The sequence below is a fragment of the Solanum lycopersicum genome, chromosome 9 (genome assembly GCF_036512215.1).
Source record: "Solanum lycopersicum chromosome 9, SLM_r2.1".
NCBI classification, from domain to species: domain Eukaryota; kingdom Viridiplantae; phylum Streptophyta; class Magnoliopsida; order Solanales; family Solanaceae; genus Solanum; species Solanum lycopersicum.
Genome location: NC_090808.1, coordinates 39855778 through 39881125, shown reverse-complemented (window position 1 = coordinate 39881125; position 25348 = coordinate 39855778). Strand labels below are relative to the sequence as shown.

Below are 25348 nucleotides of genomic sequence, written 5' to 3'. Positions count from 1 at the left end.
ATCATACATACACACAATTAAGCAATATAGGAGAGTTTACATTACTACACACTACATATCATTCTCTATTAAGAGTTTACTGTGAAATAGCATAAACCATAACCTACCTCCACCGAAGAATTGTGATCAAGCAATGTACTTTCCCAAAGTTGCGTTCTTCCTCTCTCTCAATCGATCGTTTCTCCCTCTCTCTCTGTTCTTTTTTTTTCTTTTTCTTATTCAAACCCTCTTTCTTTTACCCTAATTAGCATATAATTAAGTATAAAAGATGATAATATACACACTACTTGTTTCAAGGTTCTGTTTTTTAACCCCCAAGTAATTAAATTATTAACATTAAACCGCTAACTTTATAATTATAAGCAGGAATAGTCCAAAACACCCCTTAAAATATTTAACAGAAATCCGACCCAGTCAGGGTCACGCAGCGTATGCCGGTCCATCCTGCACGTCCTTCACAAGGTTCAGAGAGTTAATTCTGCGGAAGGATTTGTGACGGTCCGTCGAGCCCTCAACGGTCAGTCCTGCAATTTCGTCGTGAAGTTCAGAGAGTCGATCTCAGTACCCAAATTTCTAAATTCTAAGTGTTTTGGAACGAGACACCCTCGACGGTCCATCGTGGGATCCGTCGACCCAGACAGTGATTTTCAGAAATAAACTCTGCTGTTCCAAACGACTAAACATGTCGTTACATAAATCTATCATCTGCTTAATATATTTAAATTGGTGTATCTATTCCTTCGCTAAAGCAAGCTTTTATAAATATTTTTGTTCCTCCTAAGTTTATGTATTTTATGGGTGTTTTAGCTTTTATATCTTGTATTTCTTTATTTATTATCCTCTTATTTAGTATACGTATTTGTGCTTTTCCTTTTGTATATTTACAATCTATGATGTGTTTTTTCTGGCTAACTACATTGTATTCATCTTTTTGTCTTTTGAACCAATTTCTTAAGGTAGGTATTTCAAGTATTTTTTCAACACTTAAATCTAATTCTTTTCCATTTATTTGTTCAAAGATTGTATTATCAAATATAATTTTTTGTTCTTATGATTCTTCATTTTGATAGTCTTCCTTAAATATTATCTTTATGTCATATTCAAACATTAGATTTCTTCGTTCATTGCATCATTATCTAGATTAATATTCATTTCTTGATTTCCTAATTCAGTTTCTATAACCGATAATTCATATATACTATCATTTTCGCTTAATTCATAATCTATGTAATTTATCTGCATGTATTCGTCATTATCTATAATTAATTCTTCAATTTTTTTTTTGATTCTTAGGTAACTTAGAGTCTCTAGCTAAATGTCCTATCTTTCCACAGTTGTAACAAGGACATTTTTTTAGTTTTCTTTTCGGTCTATACGGTCTTTTTATTCTATAATTTTTTACATAATATTTTTGTCTTGGTTTCTTGTATTTATATCTAGTTTTGCTTTTTCTATAATTTTTCTGTCGTCTAGGTCTTTGTTTTTTATAATATTTATCAGTACAACCAAACTATGGTGCTTTTTTATCTTTAAAACATGCTAGATTTTTTATTAGTACGCTCCCCATTTTTATTTTTTCCTTATAGTTTTCACATAATTGTACAAACCATTGTTGTAGAGATTTTATTCTAGCTCCTAAAGTATCTATCAATCCTTCATTGTTTCAATCTTTAATTATTTTTGTACTAAATGGTTCTAGTAGTTTTGTAAAATATTGTTTTCATATTTCTTTTGCTTCGTTGTATCATATCTTGCTTTATAATAATATTCTTTAAATGCACATGTATATTCTTCTATATTGCACATATTACATATAGCTAATTTTGTTATAAGTTGTTGGTTTATTATTTTTTTCTCTATTTTGTTCTTTTATTTCTGTAGTCATGCCACCAAATTCATTTCATATTGCTAATTCATATTTACCTAGTATATCTATATTTGTTGTTGATGGAGATCCATCTATTTTCTTATCACTCCTAAGTGTTTCTAGACTTTCTGGGGGTAAATTTCCTATCCATAATTTTGTTGTTCCAACAAATGTTCGTTCTATATATCCTAGTGTTTCTTTTGTTGTTATTTTATTATTTTTTACTATCCTCTGTGGGAATGGAGGTGGTGGTTTAGGCATGGGGGTCACCTTTTGGGGTGCTTCAGCTTCTTTCCCCGTTTTATCTTCTAACTCACCAAAAAACTCCACTACCTCATCATTGCCACTTATCACATTTTCTACACCAAATGGCATCGGTGGCTCAATGGTTTGCTTACCACCTCAAGTTGTGAATGCCATACAATGTCCATTATTTTTGGTATTTTGGATAGTATTGCTAGGAAGAGTGCCCAGATGGAATGGGTTCACAGTCGAAGACAACTAGGCTATTTGCAATTCAAGATGCTTGATCGAGGTTGCATGTGCATCAACATTTTGCTCAATACTCGCTATGTCACTCCTCAACTCTTTAATATGCTTATCACTAGAATCGAACCTCATCATTATTTTCTTCAACATATCCTCAACTAGCGCCATACTACCTCCACCAACCCTAAGAGCAACTTCACTATTTTAAGGTGGAACATACGTCCCACTCCTATCATTTATGTTACCACCGTTACCCTGTTTGAAGTTGTTGTCGTGGTTTTTATTTCTATCTCGGTTAAATGACCCTCTCGGTTGTAATTACGTAGTTTTGACATTGATTTCATTGACCTCGGCGCCAATTCTCCTTATTAGAGCCTTGGGAATTTGGTCGGAAACCCCCCGTCGACTCACTAACAACATCAGAGTCCCCGTCATAATAAAACTCATTAGTCCGCGGTGGTGGTTTAGATTATTAGTTCACTATATTTACCTTTTTTACACCTCTAATGATGTGTTTCAACACCAACCCAAGCTCAGTTCTCATTTGAGTCATTTCTTCATGAATGTCATGTGTGGCTGGGTTGTGTATGGATTGAACTACAAAAGTGTTTCTCTAGTATCTGAGTTACTAGTGCTCCAAGCTTTATTATTTCGGGAGATTTCTCCAACTTCCCTGCAATCTCAGCATGAGGACACTCCCTATAAGAACCACCCACTATCGTATCATGTATTGCTTTATTATTATCATTTTGTCCCTGATAGAAGTACTTTTTAAGTGACTCATCATCATTGTAGTGATTGGGGACACTTCTCAAGAACGAAGTTAACTTGTCCCATGAACTACTTAGTGATTCTCCCGGTAGTTCCATAAAGTTGTTCACCCTATCTTTGTTGTTTATCTTGTTAGACATTGGGTATTAACATGCTAAGAACACATCCCTCGATTGATTCAAACTGTAGATTGAGTTATAGGGGAGCTCGGTAAACCATATAGCGTCCTCTCCTATAAGTGAGAGAGGAAACACTCTCAACCCAATTATGTCCATATTAAAATAAGCCCTCCCTACAGAACTCTTACACACCGACCTCACCTTGGAGTTTTGAGCATCTAAATCCTTAGAAGGTAGCCCCAAAAACAAACCTTTAGGGGTGAGCATTTACATCAGACTACTAGTTACCACGCAAGTATGGACGTGTGGTAGGGAAGGAAAGACAAGTGGCCCATTAGAGTCAGTAATATTATCACATACCCTATAATTCTTTTGAGGGCATGGAGCGTGAGATTGCCTCCGTATTTCACCTTTCCCAAGATTTTTATGTAATAATTTATCCTGATCATCAACCGGTTGTTGAAGTATTGGGTTGTTATCCTCATCGAGAATACCCAAATTTTTGTTCATTCTACGCAGTGTATGCTCTAGTTTGGGGTCGGGTGAGAGTATGGGTCCTTCTCAACTCCACGCACTTGGTATACACGAAAGTTAGATCTGCAAGAGAAAAAAACAAAGGGAAAAAGTAAAATTAGGAAAATGTTGACTAAAATTTTTGTAATAAGCTTAAAATTAATCTAAAGATTTGATTTTATCAAGTAATGAGAGTAACTTGGGCTTAAGTGTTCCCATAGGTTCATAACACGGTAAATTCTATCTATAACAATCCTTTCCTAGTATCTTGCATGCAAAGTGGTAAGTTATGTATCCCTAACTTCTTCGTCCGGAAACTAGGGAATTTCACTCAACACCTTGGTCTGGCTACGTGTCTATTCTTTACTAAACCTTACCTTTACCTCATATTAAGCGTCATAATCAATATATGGATTAGTTTTTACTTTGGACAAATCTACACTAGCATATTAGATAGTGTGTAGTAAATGTACATTGATAATTATTTTCTTATTATCTACATCCTTTGTAGCAACAAGGCGAGTTCTAAAGCATGCAGTCGTTAAAAAGACTTCTAAACAAAAGAATTATCAATACATGCAACACTATTCTAGGATTATTATTTTATCTAGTTTTTACCTTCTTAATTACCCATGGTTCCCATAACCATAGCTATGAATTTAGTTACCAATTTCAATAATCACACAATTCATATTAGTTTGATAATAATTAACGTTACTTACTTTGACGAGATTGATGAAAACCCAGAAAATTACTTGAATTAATCAATAAGCTTGAAATAAATGATTAGATGAAAATAGAATAATTTGCCAAAATCACAAGTTCACAACTAGAACAATAAAATCTGAAGAATACCCAACAGTCTAACCCAAAAACGAGGTTTTTACAAGTATTTATAATAAGAGAGTCCTTCAAAAGTCGGCACAAGCCCTTCAATGACCGGAACCTAAAATTTCAGGAGAAATGGGAGATGGGGTTAGCACATCGCTTTTCCTATGTATAGGATCATATGCACACACAACATAAAATCATGCTAAAGAAGGACAATTCATTAAACAGTGATATTTTAATTTTAGAAAGCCTTAAGCACCTCAAAGAACCAATACTAATCAATAGTACACATTTCATTAATCAAAGTCATGTACCTCACAAAACCAATCAATACTAATGTAAAACCCCAAAATGAGTTAGGCTATCTAGAGAATAACATGGTTGTATTAAGGTTATAACATCCTAAAATTACTTATAATATGGTGTAGAGGTAGTGTATAAATTTTTGAGTCTCCATTTGAGACATGCATGTGTATGTCTCAATGGGGCCTTGCATGTTTGGACGAGTTGCGAGTATTTGTTGTGTGTGAAACTTATGTGGGAGGTATACAACTTTTTAAGGTCAGTATTTTCGTGGTATACATATGGGTATGATTTCTAAAGGTCTCCGCAAAAGGGCCCACAAGAAGGACCCAAGGCTAGTCGAGACACTTCCTTGGGAGTGTCAATAGACTAAACCAAACGACAACCAGTTGGTTGACCAACAGACTGTAGGTGATGTCTATTCGATAGAAACTTATATATGTCAGGTATCAACCCAAAATTTTTCCATGGAACAATCAAAGGAAGCCAAAGGACAGCCAGTCGATTGACCAACTGCCGGTCGATTGGGTCCGTCGATGGTGGCCTGCACCTGCTACCTTGCGCACTGTTTTATGAAGGGTTGAATGGAAAATTCACCCCAGGTCCTAAAATGAATATAATTCATTCATTTACATATTTTTGGGTGTATATAAAATATCTAAAACGTGAACATCCCATTCCCAGTCCCCTCTACACGAATTTGACCTTTTCCTCAAAATATTCTCCTTCCAAATCAACATTGTGGTTAATCTCAAGAGTAGCTTCGAGATTTTATTTCCATGGATGATTCAACAACTTTAATAGGTTTATAACTAGACAAAGGTATGGTAATCCTTCATCTCCAAGTATCCATTCACTTGGATAGTTAATCTCAAGTTTTCAAATAAGGTTTCATGATCAATGTTTTTCTTGTTCAATCTAGCCATGGCATCTTTCCAAAAACGTTTTAAATTGTTATAATTAATATTTATGTTAATGTATTTGTTTGAATGTTATCTTAATCCTATTGCATGATGAAACCATGTTCCTTCCCTAAATTGGTTTAGTCCTTGCATGAGCTTTCTGATCATGGTTAGTTAATGGTTAATTTGTGGTTCCGTAATGTTGAATTACATATACCTAATTTATTTACGTGAATTGATTATGAATTTATGATGAAGTATACATGTGGATCAATGTATGAAGGATTGAAATTGTTTATCTTAGTTTTCCATGATTCACTATAACCTGGCTCTTTTTATGATCTAATGTTAAAATTTAAATAAGTGGTGATGATAATAGATACTGTTTTAGGTTAATATCATGAATAATTTATGTTTATTAATATCATTTAATCAAAGTGATGAAGAATATGATTGAATTGATCTAGTTTCTTCTAGTCTATCAACTGGTAACTTATGATCTTGGCGTTAGGTTGGTTATCTCGTGACTCGATAATGGTTAATTTTTCTTAAGTACTGCCTATATTTACAATATGAGGATAATTAGGTATAATTTATATAATAATAATAGATAAATATGGAGTTGGTAAAGATTTATTGATTATGCATTTTTATTAATGATCAATGAAAAACAATTGGGTTAAAGATCTATGTTATTCTACGTTCTAGTATATATGTGGTGTATTATATTCGATTGAAATATGATATTTTAGAGAATTTTACATGGTTTATTTTATTATTAGGGTACTTTAGATACTTCCCTGTAATTGAATTATTGGTGAAAGAGTAGTAAAGTTCAATTATGACAAAAGGCTAAAGGATGGATATGTTTTGCTTTACTCTTCTACTTCTCCATTATTCTATAATAATTTTGATGAATCCTTGTATGGCATTTTGTGGTATTGTTCACTTTTGGTGGAGGTGTTTACTTTACTGTCATTATATCTGTGTTTACCATGGCCTTGAAGGCAAATTGATTAATATATGAATTAGTGATTATGATGATCACCTTATGTGTAACATGTGCCAAGTTTTCTATTATAATTGTGAATCTATGTTATGTTACTATTGTTGTAAGCTTGTAAAGGGTTACGTATGATCATGTGTATGTGCTTTCATTAATGAATTCTTAATGAATGATGACCCCTACCCATGAACCCCTATGTCAATGTGTGAATAGATAATGTTAGAAGTCTTAAAGTATAATATGAAGCTAGTTTGCCCCTATGCTAAATTATGTTGTGTGGACTATGCTTGAATGTGTAATATGGTCTTAAGAGTATGGAGACTCAATATTTTGTTTATAACCATTATGTGATCATATTGACCAATGTACAAACACCCTCACTCTATATGAATTCTTACAATTAGTATAGGTCATGGTATCTAAATGAAAGGTTGTTCTCATAATCACTAGTGTCTACTACTATGCATATAAAGTATATGTATGTGAACTATGATATGTATTCCTTACTAGGATGACTTGATAGGTGTACTAGTACGGGCAAGGATATGGGACCTTGTCTATGCATTGCTCATGTGTACCTTGATAGAATACTTCCTAGATTTTGTTTTTATGTCCATGAATATGAATGTATGGTCATGTGTGGTCATAATGTGTTATGTGAAAGGTTTGATCACATATATGCATACCAAAACATGAATGATGATATAGTCAATAGAGGAGCCTTGAAAGATGGGCTCAAGTGTATCCTTAACTAGATTGTGCTAATACATATGGTATGTCCATGTGAAAGGATTTCTAACATGAATTAGGTTGACGAACTCTCATCTATGACCTATGAGTTAAGAATATGAGGAGATGACTCTCCTAAGCCTAGGTTTTATAAATAAATGTTATTAAAGGTTTTTTTAATAAAGGAACTTAGCTTAGCACCGAGTAAACTTGTATATGAGTTTGTGTCCCTTTTTGATGTGGAAAGTTAGGTCTAGCATAAATCTCATGAGGTGGAAATCCTCATAGACCAAGGTCATAGAGGGATGTTTCCATGATAACCTCAAAGATCCATAAACTAGGCATTCCACATTGGATCTACCAAGTGATATCACATAATATTATAGCATCATATATGCCTTATATTGGCTAGTAAGATGCCTTCTTTTTTGTGTGAGGGGATAACACCAAATTCTATGTCTAGCACCCATGATCTTAGTGTTAGTTAAGGCTATAGTTTACCTTAAGTAAAATGGAAAATGGAAGAAAACGATAAGGAACCTAACAAGGATAACCTAAGGGTTGTTTCTTAGAGTAGGTGGGAGTATGGGACTTCACCTATACATTGCACAAGTGGGTGTTAAGGGAAGTGCTAGAAGGGTGTTCTAATGCATGTCACTATGTATATGTTCTTTATGCATGCCTTTGTAGTATTTGCCTACTTGATAGGAAGATGTGCATGCTATGAGTCTTTGTGCATGATGTTGATCTTATTAACTAGATGATGAAGGTCTTTCTTGACATACACGAAGTTGTCTTCTCTTACTATATGGTTGTATGACTTTGATGAAAAGGCATGTGGCCTCAAGATAGGTTTACTAAGTATGTGTGAGGTTACGGGTCTTTACATGTACATTGTACTAGTAGACTTATATTGGGGGCATGAGTTAGGTATTATGAGGTACTATGTAAAGTAAAAAAAGTATATGTGCATAATGGCCAGGAGTTCACTGTATTGTCCTTTTAGTCTAGGGTTAAATATGTATATGTTGTAGTATAATCCTATGATGATATGTGTTGCTTCATGTAGGTTATATGTATGTTTACTCGTGACCTTAAGGTGATTCATTGCACCAAGTATCACTAGAGGGTTACTTGGGAGGTTAATAAATAAAAGAAGGAAATGCTCACTGTAAAATAGGAATAGCTCACTATAATACGACTTGAAAATGTAATAAATTCTATATATTATTTTGTGAAATGTTTGGCATTTGAATATGTTTATATGATTTATTTGAACAATATAAATTCTATTGGATAAAGGGTTTATGAAGATTTACTCAAAAAGGCATGAAGTATAATTTCAAGAAAATGTCCTTTTTAAATGCATGTTTTTGCATGGTTTCCTTACTTAGTGCATTCTTGTACTAATCCTATCTTCTCTAATTTTAACGCAAAGGGTAGGTTATGGAAGCTTAAAGGATGTATTGAATGGTGAAGAGCTTTATTGATAATTCCCAAGCTCAATGAAAGGATATCCTACTTATATCTTTATTTAAAGGTTCATTGAATATTTATAGTTATGTTTTATGTCTTAAGGGTCGTGTCCCTAATGTACTCTAATGTTGTTGATTCTATGGTGGAAAAGAGACTTAACGTCTAAGTATGTAATAGGATATTTTATATATATGAAGTAAAGTTTCTAGCATATGATGTGTTATGAAAAGTATCAAATTTTACGTTAAATTTACTATGTCAATGCGATGAATGATAACTATGGGCTTTCATAATACCTTCGAGAGGTCAAGTACGCCATGTTATTTCTAGGGGATGCTCCCCGGATGTGACAACTAAGTCTAGTCAAGTCATATGCATATCCATATAATTGAGTGCAAAATCAAGACAACTCTATCATCAAGTTATAACATAAACAAACATATATAAGATTTCATGAAGTCATAACCAAAGAAAAACTATTACTCATGAACCCTCATTAAATCCACTATTGCAATGACTGAGCGAAGCCCCATAACTTTACCCAATCAAGTAAAACTAACAACAACCATAACCAATGTCCAAATTCACTTAGCATATCATTAAGAGTACATAACATCATACTTCATCAATAGAGACCAAACACATGTTCATAAGTGAAACCAGCATCACATAGTGTCATTAACATGTAAGATAATCATATACATAATTTACATTTATAGGCATATGCATACATAATAATAACCTTCAAAGAATTCCCTCAAGGATAACTAATGCCATGTATTGATAGAGTCCCATACCTCTACCTAGACTAAGATAAACCCCTTAGGTCATCCTAGTTAGAGTTCACTTTATTACTTCGTTTTACCTTTTGGGAACATCTTTTCTTAACCGATATAGACCACTTGAGCTAATATGGAATTCGGATACATGGAACCCTACACAAAAATAAGGCGGACTAATTGTCATGGTAGTACAAAAACATGAACAAAGAAACTACGTGGAACTAGCTAGTATTCCTATAGGGGCTGCATAGTTCAAAAACTAGGAGATGTAGTTGGGATCCTATTTATGGTACATGCATTGTAGTCTCCAAACATATGAGTACGTTAGTGGTCCTACCTTCCCTATGTGAGAAGGCACAATCCTCACTATAGTTCACTCGGTTCTAAGTTAGAGTCCCTTTTTGAAATGTTTTTAAGCCTTTGATATGATCATAGCTTAATTTAGGTCATACGGACTATTCCTTATATAATCATCATCATAGTTCAATAAGAATTACATTAGTATTTTCCTTTCATTACAATTTATACATGTGAGTTAGAACATTTACATAATCACAATATGATAAGACATATTGGTAAGTTATCACCATTCTTATAACATTTACATCTTAGCCAACAACTCACAAAACATAGTTCAAGACATTTCAATTCAACATCATACCAACCCTAATCAATCATAATCATAAGATATACTTTAATATAATTTCATCACTAAGCACAAGTAATCATAATCGAAGTAAAGAATTGAGATCACAAGACTTACCAAATCTCATTCAAAAGCCATCATCAAGGCCTTACCATCAACAGTGCAATTCAAGAAAACAGTGCGTGTAATATCATCACACAATAGTAACCAACATAATAATAAATCCAATTGAATCACTACACAACAATCATTATTAGTTCATTGCCTAGAATTACAAACTTATGTCTAATTGATGATCTACATCACAACCTAGGTAATTATTGAAGAACAAGCATAATAGGAATACAATACATCACAATCTACTCATAAATTGGTATAATAACAACATAGAATAATAATTCACATATTGACCAAGCCAATTATATCAAGACTAGATATTTAAATTCAAGATCACAACCTAGGTTTTCTGGGAAATAGTCATCTTTCAACTATGTAGTCAATTAATCAAGAAGTAATATAATTGAGTCACAATATATGTTAATATACTCATAATAAACAAAAGGAGTCATAAACAAAAAAATTAAAAAGATCAATTTCGTATTCGAAGAAAACCCACTAGAATTTCATCTTTTTGAAATCAACTTGGAGGAACGCTTTGGCAAAAGAGATCCCAACGATGAATGGAATACATAACTTAATAATTGATGATGTTTTATGGATAAAACAATTATCTTTATCAGCCTTATAATCCTGCCTTGATAGGTCTTGTATGGAGTTTCTTTGAGAGAGAGAAAGAAGAGAGAAGGAAGAGCAATTTGGGTTTGGTAATTATATGGGTTAGGTTGATTTTATTAGGTTAGGGTCTTTATATAGGTTATTAACTAAATTAATTAGACCTCCCTTAACCATTAAATAATAAACTAACCACCTAATTAATTAATCTAACCAACTTAAAATGTGGCAGCAAAACAATGGCTCGACCGACATGACCCCGACCAACGGGTCGTAGGTCAATCAACGGCCAAGGGAACAACTGTCATGTTGGTCTGTCATTGGCGATATATATTGTTACAAATGGAAACTTAGACAAAGTGTCTTAGTATACATCAACGTATCGCTGATTGGATCATGCCTCCTCGATGGACTTGTTTGGTGAACACTGTTTTTGACAGCATTTATCCACAATTCCAAGGATCCTCCTCAAGGCCCCTTGGTTGGTCCTTGGATAGTCGTACCTGGATGTTTCAAATATAAACCAAATATACTACATTATATACACCCTTCTACAAAAATTAATCGATTTGCGACTCTGAAAATCTTTTAAAATAGGATAAGGAACGCTAGCACCTTTGGCATTAGTCTCCGGACGTCATGGACGTTCCTTGATGTTTTGATTCCTAAGATATTTAAATGACTTATATTAATTTTTTACCTCAAAACAGTTATACAACCTTTAGAAACTCCTTTTAGCCTCTACAACACGTCTTAGTCTTTTGGAGTGTTACATTATCCCTCCTCAGAAACATTTGTCCCCGAGTAACACTAAAAATCTTTTGGGAGGAAGGAATAAACTCAAAACTAGAACCCCAACAAACAACAACATATTAAAACATGAGTTACAAATTCAATCATTGCATTTACACATAGAAATTCGAATTTTCAATTGCTACTCACAAAGCTCAAAATCATGGTATGAGAAATTTCCTTCTAACAACAACATGACCTCAACATATCACTAAGGAGCCAATTATAGCAAAACTCTACCTATCAACATGCTCCATATCATTTCATAAAGACTCAACATATTCAAAAGCACAGTATCACTCAAAACAAGTAAAAAGAAAAAATTTTATTTTAGGCATGAAACTTCACTATAATATCACCGCAACATGCACCTTTTTGCACTATTTAAAAAAAATCAAGACAACTTCAATATTTGTCATAAATTTCATTATTAGTAAGAACAACTAACCTTTACTAGGAAAGATATGAGTATAACGTGGCTTCATGTCGGCCTCGGCCTCACATCTTGTTCCCTCAACTAGATGGTTTCTCCATATCAATTTTACGGAGGCCACCTCTTTTTTAATTAGTCTCTTCACTTTACAGAGGTTATCTTTCACACCAAGACCCTCAATCAGAGAATATACTTGACATCTACGATACACTTCTTAAGCATGGAAACATGGAAAAACAAATGAACCAAAAATAGTTCACTAGAGAGTTTAAACTCATATGCGACCTTACTAACCCTTTGCAAGATTTTATAGGGACCCACACAACGAGGACTCAACTTACCTTTCTTGCCAAATCTAACCACCTCTTTCATAGGAGAAACTTATAGATACACCTTATCACCTTATTCAAGTTCTAATCTCTTCTTCTATGATCGGCATAAAATTTTTTCTAACTATAGGTTGTTTGCAACCAGTTCCTTATGATATGAATTTTGTCCAAAGTCTTATAGATCAAATCTTGACCAATAAGTGAAGACTCTCAAACCTTAACAACCCAATAGGAGACCTACACCACCTACCATACAAATCTTCATAAGGCGCCATAAATATGGGTGAATGAAAACTATTATCATACAAGGACTCCACCAAAGGTAAATGCTCATCCCAATTTCCTGTAAAGTGAATGATACAAGATCTAAGCATATATTTAAGAGTTTGTATAATTTTCTCCATTTGACCACCCATTTGAGGATAAAAATAGGTACATAACTTCACTTGAGTACCAAAACCTGTTTAAAAAGATCTCCAAAAAATTAAGCACCTCTATCAAATATGATGGGCAAAGGAACCCCATGAAGACTCACTATCTCGTCCATATAGATTCTTGCATAATTTTCTGCCGACTAAGTAGACTTGATGGGAATAAAGTTAGCGGATTTGGTCATTCTATACACAAGCACTCATATAGAGTCATATTGACTTGGAGTTTGAGGTCACCCAATTACGAACGAACTACATGTGAACATCTTACCACTTCCAAGTAGGAACTTAAATTTCTTGTAGCAAATCACTCGGCTTTTAATGCTCGGCCTTCACTTTTTGGCAATTGGGACATTTTGCAACGAACTACGCATTATCCCTTTTTAGGATATCCCACCAAAACACCTCTTTAAGGTCATGGTACATCTTTGTAGAACCCGTATGAATATATTAACGGGTTCCATGAGCTTTATAAAGGATTCTAATCCTCAAATCATCCACATTAGACACACACAATCTCCCTTGGTACCTAAGAACAACATCTCCCTTGGGAGAATGACTCATTCATCTTTCTATGAACCGATTCTTTCAACTCTATCAATAATGGATCAAAGTGTTGCTTAGACTTCATCTCAACCACCAAAGACTACTTGGAGTTATAATATACCACCACACCACCATTTGGATAAGCTTCAGTTCGAACCCCTAAATGAGCATCATTCACGAGGTTTCTCTTGGCTTCTTCCACATACCACAACCTTTCCATGGACAAATGACTTAGACCGTCCGCTGCCATATTAGTCATGTTGGAGTGATAGAGAACACTCATGTCATAGTATGAAACCCATAAAGATAATGCCTCTATATTTTCAAGGCAAATGCCACAATCGCTAACTCAAGGTCATGAGTGGATAATCCTTCTCATGAATTTTAAGTTTCTTAGAAGCATAATCTATAACCTTGTCATGTTGCATAATAACACACCCTAACATGTCTCGGAATGCATCAAAAATATACCACAAAATCGTAGTAACCTCTGCTAGGGCACAACCGTAGAGGAAGTAAGCCTATCCTTCAATATTTTGAAGCTTCTTTCATAGGCCTCTGACCTCTCAGATATGACATTATTTTGGGTCAATATTGTCAAGGGATAATCAAGAGATGCAAACCCATCAAAAAACATTATATAATAACTAGATCGGCCTAAGAGACTCCTAATATCCGTAGGAGCCAAATGTCCATGCAAACTTTTCACATCTGAGGTATTCTTTGGATGAACCTGTACACCTTAACTAGAGATTCTATAACCAAGAAACTCTATCGACCTCAACCAAAACTCACGTTTAGTATACATGGCTGTTCCTTATGCCCTGGCAAAACTATTCTCAAACCGTCCATCTGCTCACCCTTATTTTTCGAATATAACAAAATGTTATCAACGAATATAATTACTAATGAATCTAGGTTTCTTCGAAACACCCTATTCATTACGTCTATTTAACGCCGTAGGAGTATCAGTGTGACCAAAGGACATTTTAAGAACTCGTAGTAACCATATCTTTTTTAAAATGTCATCTAGGGAATATCTTCACCTCTCACTCTTATTTGGTGATATCCTGACCTCAAGTCAACTTTGGAAAAGTAACTTGCACCTTGGAGTTGATCAAATAAATCATCAATCCGATAGAGAGGATACTTGTTCTTAATTGTGAGTTTGTTAAGTTGACGCTAATCGATACACATTATAAGGTACCCATCTTTCTTTTTCACGAACAGTACTGGAGCACCCCATGGAGAAATAATAGGCTGAATAAATTCCTTGTCTAGTAAATTTTGAGTTGTGCCTTAAACTATTTCAATTTGGTCGGAGCAATCAGATAAGGAGAAATTGAAATGGGATCTTTATGCATTATTAAGTAGATACCAAAATCAATTTCCCGTTTGCAAGGAATACAAGGAAGATCATTAGGAAGGACCTCCGAATATTACCTGACTATGGGGATCGACTCAATGGGAGAAAATTTGAATAAATCTTTGACTCTTACCATATGGTACGAACACCCTTTAGAGATCATCTTACAATCTTTCAAATCAAAAACGATACGACATCTAGGAATAGAATTTCCTCTCTTCCACTCTAAAACGGGCGCATTTGGAAAGTTAAACTTCACAACTCTTTTTCTAAAGTGTATGGAAGCTATGAAAACATGCAACCAATCCATACCTAAAATGACATAAAAATCAAACATATCAGTTTCTACTAGTTCAACATGGGTAACTCTATTGGGCAACATTATAGGACAATTTCTTTACACTTTTTTGCAACATTAGAACCACTTGCTTGAGCTTGATCACTACCCTTGTCTTGAACCTTCAAATTTGGGCAATACCTCCCCTTGTTGGCACTCTTCCCACAACAAAAGCAATTGTCTATTTCAACGAGGCAATCACCAAAATGGTTCTTGCCACACATTGAAAAAGTTGGATTCTTAATTGGTGCACTAGTACCCCTTCCCTTTTGAGACTTACGGTTAGACACCCTATCATCATACACCTAAGGAAATTGGAAAGAAGTTGATTAGAGAACCTCCTCTTGAACCCAGGCTTGTCTTGGAAATAAAGACTACACTCTTAAGAACCACCATCATAAGACCTGCCTTATTGGAATCCCTACTCTTCCTCCTAACCGTTGGCTCTTCCACTTGTTGAGCATGAGCCATGAGATGAGAAATGATCATATTATCATGTAGCATAGCCGAAAGACATTTTTCTTTCAAGTCATCCGATAATCCCGTCAAAAAGTAGCTCATTTCATCCCTAGGGTTCAAAACCAAAAAAGGAGTATACTTTGACAATTTAGTATCAAAGAGTAGTCAAGTACACTTAACCTACTTGATGAAGAAATTGATGAATTCTTCCACTTTGGCTTCCCTCTTCTCCCGATAAAATAACCTATCAAAAAAACCTTCTTGAAGATCTCCCATGTCACCGATCAACCACTTAAAGGCCTCTTGCCTCTCTATTAGATATACTAAGTTAGGGTTGTATCTTTGGGTCGGTAAGTGGCTAAATCGTCTTTCTTATTAGTACTCGACCCCATAGCATAAAGAATGTTGTAGGTTTAATCAATGAACTCTTGCTGGTCTTCCTCAACTTTGGTCCCATAGAAAGTAGGGGGATTCATCCTAGTGATATCCCTCAAAGGGGAGGCCATGGTGCCAACATGTTTATTTGCTCGGGGAACAACCTCCAGATTAGTTTTATCCATCATGTCTTGTGTTTGAGTGGTGAAAACTTTTTCTTTTGTAGTAATGGGTAGGGGAATTTGGAGAGAGGCTTCCCTTATGCACCGATCCTTCAAAAGTGCAGGATTCACCGGAACAAGATCATCATCAGTAACCTTTTCAAGAAGAGGGACTTGATTGCCAAATGGAGGAACTCTTACATTGGCAAATTTTTCATCAAGTCTTTGAGCGGCTATTCTTAAAGTATTCATTCCTATAAAAAAAATAAAAGGATTAGATGCAACGGACACATAGAGTCAAAACTCTAGAGGCACGATATTGGATTTCCAAGAAAATGAGAGTTTCCTAAGCATCATATAGTTTCCTATTCTTTAGTGTGGCACACTTCACAATTAGGAGTGAGAATATACATAGATGTAATTGAGTGAGACATCGACTCTAATGATATTCAACCTCATACTCTGATACAAAGTTAGTCTAATTCGGGGAGCACCCACTAGACGTAACCGGTGTCGTTGTCCTCATAGAGGACTAAGATTATCCTCTTAACTTCCATCATTACATTCATAGGTTAAAAAGTATAAAATTTAAAACATATCTTCTATCTATCGTGAGGTTTACGTATACCTCTCGCATACACATAATATATTCATATCGAGTATATATAGATCCTTTATATAAAAAGATTACAAAGTCTACTAGTTTAATTGCCCACATATATCTATATAAGATATATAATAGTCTTAAAACAGATGTCTCATCTCATGATCATCTAAGAAAGAGTATAACAATTTTTCATAGCCCATACATCTATATAATAAATCCACATATAGACTATTAAACAACCTTCTTCAAATGAAAAGGAAAGAACTAGAAGTCTTATAACTATAACAACATCAATATCCTTATAGTGGCATTGCCTTTAGAAGGTGAGGACCTACCCAACTTGGAAAGCAAGAATTCCAAGTCTTCCTTCAAAATTCATCACAAGACATTCAACGATCGGAACATAAAATTTTGGGGGGAAGGGAGAAATACGGTTAGAGCATCACTTGTACTATGTATAGGATCACATGCACACACAACATAAAATCATGCTAAAAGGGGACATTTCATTACAACATGCTATTTTACTTTAGAAATCCTTATGCAAATCCAAAACCAATAAAAATCAATAGTCCATATCTTATTAATTCAAAGCATGTACCTCACAAGACCAATCATTACTAAGTCTAGTCAAGTCAATGCTTATCCACATTATTGAACGCCTAATAAAGACAACTCTCTCACCAAGTTATAACATAAGCAACAAGTCATAACATCATACAATCACACTAGTTTTTTCCTTTATACTTCACATAAAACATTATAAGACAGATTCAAATCAAGACACCCACACTATTACAATAAGCCATAGCCACCTTGCAAATATGCTAACTTCACTTCACATAGAACATTATAAGACCATAGTCACGACCTCAATCTACGTCTACTAGTTTAAATACATGTGAAGCCCCATAGCCTCATAAATACTAAGTAAGCCTATTAAGAGAGCGCAAACATACCATTCACTCCATAAACATGGCATGTATAGACTCTTCATACAAACCAAGCAACACCTTCATCATATAGTCAAAAAACCCTACATTGTGCATACAAGGTCTGAACACTTCATATAAATTCTTTAAGACTCATACCATGCACATAATCACAACATGTATAGTACACTACAATGTATTGCATAAAGAACATAAACAGTGTCACATGCATTATAACACCTTGCTAGAAATTCCCTCAAGATGTACTTGTGCATTCCATAGGTGAAGTACCATACCCCCACCTTCACTAAGCAACTGCCTCTTAGGTTATCCTAGTAAGTCTCCTACTCATTTACTTCCATTGTCCATTTTACTTAAGGAACACTATAGTCCTACCCGACATTAAGACTTTGGGTGCTAAACATGGAATTTGGTGTTGTAGAGATTTACACCAAAATAAGGTTATTTTACCTAGCCAAAATAGAGCATTAACACATGCTAGAATACTAAGTGATATCACTTGATAGATCCTATGCGAAAACATAGTTATGGAATTTCGAGGATCATATGGAACCCTCTTTATACTGATTGAGGCACTGTAGTTATCCTTCAGGAGGATAATGGTTAGCCGTACCTTCCCAACTTGGGAAGGTGGCACCCCTCATCTTTAAGTACACTCTAAGCTAAGTTCCCTTTATTAAAAATAGTTATTATCTTTACTTTATAAAATATAGTCTTAGGAGAGTTAACTCCTCATGTGCTTAGCTTATAGGTCATACATGAGATTTCATCAACCTAAATCATGTGAGAAACCCTTTCACATGGAAACATCATATTCAAAGCATCATCTACTTTAGGGTACTCTTGGGAACACCTTCAAAGTGACCATTTATTGATTAGAGCATAATAAATGTGTGCGTGTATACACATATGTGAGTAGTCCTTTCACATAACTCATTTAGTCCACACATGTTTATACAATAATTCATAAATGTATTAATGGGAAATCCTTTCATATAAATACATTAAGATAATATGCACATTCATAACATAACCATGCATTCAATTCATGTGAATATAAAACCAAACCTAGGTACTATCCTGTCAAGGCTCACATGCAATGCATGGACACGGTCTCATACCTTTGCCCATACTAGTAAACCTATCAAGTCAACCTAGTTAAGGTATACATAACATACTTTCTTTGACATAAGCTTCATATCCATAGTAGTAGGCAATAGTGCACATGAGAATACCCATTCATTTAGACACAATGAACCTATATTGTTTGTAAGCATGCATTAAGTGTGAGTTTGTGTACATTTGGTAACATGATCAGATAATGTCTATAACAACACATTGATGAAGTCACCCTCTTCAAACCATAATGCACCTTCAACCATTGACCATACAACACATACTAGCATTGGAGACAAGCTAACTTCAATAATTGCATTCAAGACTTCTAACCATACCTAATCACACATTCATATAGGGGTACATACGTAAGGGGAAATCAACCATCACAAATCATAAATGGAAGCACCCAAACGTATCCCTAACATAGTCATACACATGCTTATACAATATCCATACAACCTACATCACAACTTGAATAGAAACCTAGGAGTACTTAACATTTGGTGATAATCACCACTACCCATTTATAATAAATTTGCCTTCAAGGCAATGATGACATCACATATATAATGATAATTGAGTAAACACCGCCACCACAAGTGGACCATACCACACAATGCCATACAAGGACAATTCTACTATCAATATTATAAGAAAGTAAAAGAAAAGAGTAGACCATACTAATTCATCAACCTATGATCATTATTTATCAATACTTAAATTCCACCAATATTACTAATACAGGGAATTAACTAAATGTCATGACCAAATTGTAGACCCCAGACAAAACCGGCATCGTTGACCTCTCACAAGTCGCATACAAGCCTACTTACGTCATTCTTTCTTCACCTAGGTTAATTTTAGGGGAAAATTTGAAACTTTTTGCTTCGAAACATGATTACTAAACATTCCACTACATTCACAATTGTTCACCATCAACCATATTAACATTAAGAGATAATCAAATGAATGAAATAGTTTATTACTTTATTAAGTATATAAATTGCCAAAACGGCACCCATACAAAGTCTGAATAAAAACAGAAAGAAACGCTTGTGGAACATGCTTCACTAGCTCAACTCTAATTAAGCTAGAATATTAAACAGCAGAATCCTCGAAAGAATGAAGACCTACCATGTCTTGATGAATGTTGGATATCCGGATATCTTCTACGTCGATTTGGTAGCACTAGCGTCCACTTGTGCCTCTACCTAAAATAGTAGGACTGTATAGGGTTAGTACACAGTCTTACTAAGTATGGGTATATGCAAGCACACAACAAGGAAATTCATGCGAAAGAATATCACTTTCCTAACAACATGATTATGGAAAGTCAAGTAAGTGGACTTGCCAAATCAGGATTTGGAAAGTTAGTGAACTTTCAAAATTTTGATTAGGAAAGACAGTGAGCATTCCAAATTTAGATTACGAAAGTCAATGAGCTTTAAAGATTTGGATTAGGAAAGAAATGCCATGAGAATAACACACATCATAATACTTATCATATTGCACATGCAACATACGTCATTATGCAGATAGCACATATCATATTGCACATAGCACGTAGTTTCTTTCATGTCATTCATTAATATGCCATGATACCTTCGAATCATGGACTTAACATTAAGACATCCCAGAAATAAGGTTTGAACAAATGAGACCTAACTTAGGGAGTCTTCATTAGGAAACACAATGTATGCTTTGTTCATTCATACGTTCTCCATTTCATTTCATTCGTGAGCTAGTGTAACCACTAGCGATACTTAGGATATAGTTTAAGACTTTCATCGGGTTCGTTATGCAATGACCAAGAATGACCTAATGTCATTACTTAAGTCTAACTAACATATTCATTATTCTATCCTAACACCTTTGGTATCATTCATTTTAATAAGCTCATCATTTGAAGTTGGCCTCATTCATTAATAGAGAACTTTAACTTTAACCGACATATATCATGTGAGCATCATGAAATTCAGTGTCTCCCCCACACCGAAAAGAGGTGGAATCACCGGTCAAAGTGACCCATAACATGCTAGCATACATGCAAATTTAACCCCACCAGATCCCTAAATTGACTGTATAGGTTCGAAGACTAAAATATATATGGAGACCCATACACGGCAAGCCAAAGAGTCTCATCTCATGAGATTTACGTGAACCTCTACCCTTCCAAAAAGATTGCATAACTGCTCATAGCTAGTCTATCGGTGCTCAGTATAAAGTTCCATTAGATTCAACTCATACGTCATGGAAGTTGTCTTCTAGTTTTAGAACATTATAGCTCATTAGCTGATTTCTCATCTCATCATTAGTATTAAGTGTGTTCATAGAGACTTGTGTCTTCATTAACTTACACTCTCATAGGTGAATACGTCTTACTAAGATTTACTTAGACTCATTTGATATTATTCTAATCTTTTACCTTAGATTCATATCATGTTGTCACCACATTCATTAACAATAGCGCATTTTCTCGTCATCATTTCTCACCCCCTTTTTTTTACGTGAATGTTTATTTCATCGTATGACAATACACTTTGACATTTTTGTGTTTTACACTCTCACTTGACCCATCTAGACTTATATCATTCATTACATAAATCTTAGGTTCACTTCTTTAAACGTATGCTAGACTTATGAGTCTATACACACAAGAAATTAGTGTTCATTCATTGTTAGTTAAGTGACTCATCTTCCTTATATAATGTAGTACAAGACTTGTTTATCTTTTATATATGCCAAGATATTGATTTCGATATAAGTAGGTGGAATTATTCTAGTATATTTAATTTACATATGACTTATGTATCAATACGGATGTTTGGGCAAGGAAATCCATGTTTGAATCATATGAATAACATTTATATTTTTCATTGATTTTATTTTTTAATCTCCATGACATTGGGACTCTAGATCGAACCCCAACATTAACATCTTATATTTAGTTTTCTACTTGGTTTTCCTCTTAATATGCCGAAGGGTTGTGGGTTCAAACTCCCACAACCCATTTTTATTTTTCATTAAAATACTATAATCCCATTTCGTCTAAATCAAGAGGTTGTGGGTTAAAACCTTCACAGCCTCAGAGGTTGTGGGTTCGAACCCTCATAGCCTCCTTATTTAAATTTTAAATTCTCTAAGGCTATGATGTGGTGGGTTCAAACCACCACGGCCTCCTTACTTTAATTTTTAGTTAAAGTTTTCTTAACTCAGCGTTGTGGCAGTGAGGTTGTTGGATCGAGTCCCCACAGCCTCACTTAATTTTCTTAATTATTTTGCTCCTCTCCTTTCCATCCTTGAGGTCATGGGTTCAATTCCCACGCCTCACATCTTCTTCTTTTTCTTTAATTTTCTCTTTTCTCATTCGCGGACTGGAGGCCGTGCGTTTGATCCCCACGCCTCCCAGTTATTTAGTTAATTAATTATTCTCTCCTTTCTCTTCCAGTAACCCGATTTCGAATCCCCTAGACCCCTTTTTCATATCTTCTTTTTTGTGAACTACAGTAGCCACACGGGTGAGGTCACAGGTTCGAATCCTTGTGGCCTCACCCCATTAAAATTTAAAAAATTTCTAGATTCCTCTATTAATCTTTAGTCTAAATTAACATTGCATTGTTGCTGGAAATTTTGGTCATTTTTCAATTCCATTTTATCAACGTTTTCACTTGAACTCCTAAGGAAATTTGTAGACAATTTTAACACATTTTTAGACGCATTCTTAATAGGTTTGTTAAAGATTGTTATTCTATCAGCCACGATTCATTAGAGTGAACATCACGTTGTGTACAACTTTTTGCACATAAAATACAACGATTAAACTTCCCATTTCACACCTCCAACCGTGACTAAGTTCACTACCACACGTTGCACACACTAATATCACTTTTTCACATGATTTCGGACAACATGTTAAATATTCACATAATTCTGAACATGCATACTTAAATATAAACATCACAAAAACACATTTCATCCCTACTTTGTACCTGCAAACATACGCAACCTATAATTCAATGGGACCTAGTGACAGGGACATGCAATGGCGAACAACCTTAGTTTTCGGAATACATATCTTGAACCTTAAGGGGTCTCTTGGGAATGCGACCAAGAGAGAACAAATCCACAACTTAATTGATGCTCAAACGTTAAAGTTGCTGCACAAAACTTTCTCCAAAACCACGTCTAACTAACTTAATGTTTCACCACCAACTTGACGAAAATCCCCTTGCCTTAACATTTTTTATTAGCTTCCCTTCTTAGATTTTTTCGTGAGTTCTTCAAGTGTGAAGAACCTTTTTATATTTTGTGTTCTTCACATTAATTGGTAGCGAGAAAACAATAGAGTTTGAACGTGAAGATGTTATAGACATGAGAGAGTGAAATGTGTGAAGTTGTTTACGCTTAGATGATGACTTATTCAATTTAGGACTCTCCTTAATACTTTTAATTCTGATTTAATTAATTATACGTTAAAGGACCATTTCTCCTGTAAAAAAAAATCAGATTTTAAATAATAAATAAATTACCAATTTGTTGCTTCCATAAGGGCTCGAACTCGGGTGACACCGTTTTGCAAAAACGGGTCATTTCGGGTTAACCAAACCCAAAATGGTTCTTTAATTAAATCAATTAATAAATTAGTTAATGCATTAGGGTAATTACGATATTACCTTTGCCTGGAAAAGACCATTTTATCCCTAGACCCTAAAAACTTAAGAATTCCTCTTTTTAAGTCCGGTAAAGAATCATTCGATTAAATCTTCTTTTTCGAGAGCCCTATATGGTTGGTTCCAACCTTTCCAAGCTCAACTAACTCCCCAAGTTTGTTGGCTTGACCGTAGTAAGGGTTCTGAGATCTTGTTTTGCGCGTATCAATCCGTTTGAACCTTGGTCTAATCGCAAGCATTCATGACACATTAAGGATTTTTTTAAGTTATTTATTTTTAGGGTTGTTACATTATCACCCCTTAGGAACATTTTCCCCCGAATGACAGTACCACTACATATTGTAATGTCAGTCAGATCATAACATAATCACTATGCACAATAAAGTAATAACAACAAAATACGGAGAGATAATGAAACATAGACTTAAGAGTAAGAAGTCTAACCTCTAGCGCTGAAAAGATGAGGGTAGCGGGATTTCATGTCGGCCTCAGCCTCCCACGTTGTACCTTCTACAAGATGATTTCTCCACAATACCTTCAATGTGGCAATCTCCTTGTTCCTCAACCGCTTGACCTATCTGTCTAAGATATCAATAGGTAGCTTCGCAAAAGAAAAGTCTTCATCAACCTTGAAACCTTCAACAGGTAGAATCGATGCTCGATCACCTAGACACTTCTTCAACATAGAGACTTGGAAGACAAGATGAACAGAAGCTAGCTCCTCATGCAATGCTAACTCTTAGGCCACCTCACCCATTAATTGTAGGATCTCATATGGACCAACATACCTCGTACTAAGCTTTCCTTTTCTACCAAATGTCATCACCCTTTTCATAGATCATATCTTCAAGTAAACCTTGTCACCAACAACAAACTTTAATGGCCGCATTCTGTTGTCGGTATATTACTTATGTCGGCTGTAAGTAGTAGCCAACCTATCCCTAATAACTCTGACCTTCTCAAGGCGTCATGAATGATTTCTAGACCCAAAATGATGACTCTCCAACCTCGAACCACCTAACTGGAGATCTACACCTCCTACCATACAGTTCCTCAAACGGTGCAATCCCAATGCTAGAGTGATAGTTATTATTATAGGAGAACTCTATCAAAGGCAGATGGTCATCCCAGCTACCTCTGAAGTCAATGACACATGCCCTCAACATGTCTTCTAATGTCTTAATGGTGCGGTCTGCCTGCCCATCAGTCTGAGGATGAAAGGCGGTAATAAGCTTTACTGCGTGCCCAAGATTTTCTGGAAAGATCTCCAGAAATGTGAATTAAACTGAGTTCCTCTATCTTAAATGATAAAAAAAGGAATCCCATACCACCTCAAAATCTCATCGATATAAAGTCTCTCATAATCCTTCGCTCTATAGGTAGACTTCAGAGGGATAAAGTAAGCATACATAGTCAATATGTCACTAATAAACCATATTGAGTCATGCTTTCTCCTAGTTTTCAGAATACCAACTACGAAGTCCATATTCATGGCCTCCCATTTCCAAGTCGGAACATCAATAATTTGAGTTAGACCACAGGGATTAAGATTGTCTACTTTTACCTGTTGACAATCAGGACACTTGGCTGCATACTCTGCGATG

The 25348-nt window shown here is 34.9% G+C and overlaps 1 protein-coding gene across 1 annotated transcript; it reads right to left on the bottom strand.

The window, feature by feature from the left end:
• Positions 1–15444: 15444 nt before the first annotated feature.
• LOC138338508 (uncharacterized) lies at positions 15445–16135 on the bottom strand. The gene is made up of 3 exons (XM_069289474.1): positions 16044–16135; positions 15809–15968; positions 15445–15705 (listed from the first exon to the last, which is right to left on the bottom strand). The coding sequence occupies exons 1-3, from the start codon at positions 16133–16135 to the stop codon at positions 15445–15447; spliced, it is 513 nt and encodes a 170-aa protein (XP_069145575.1).
• Positions 16136–25348: the final 9213 nt, after the last annotated feature.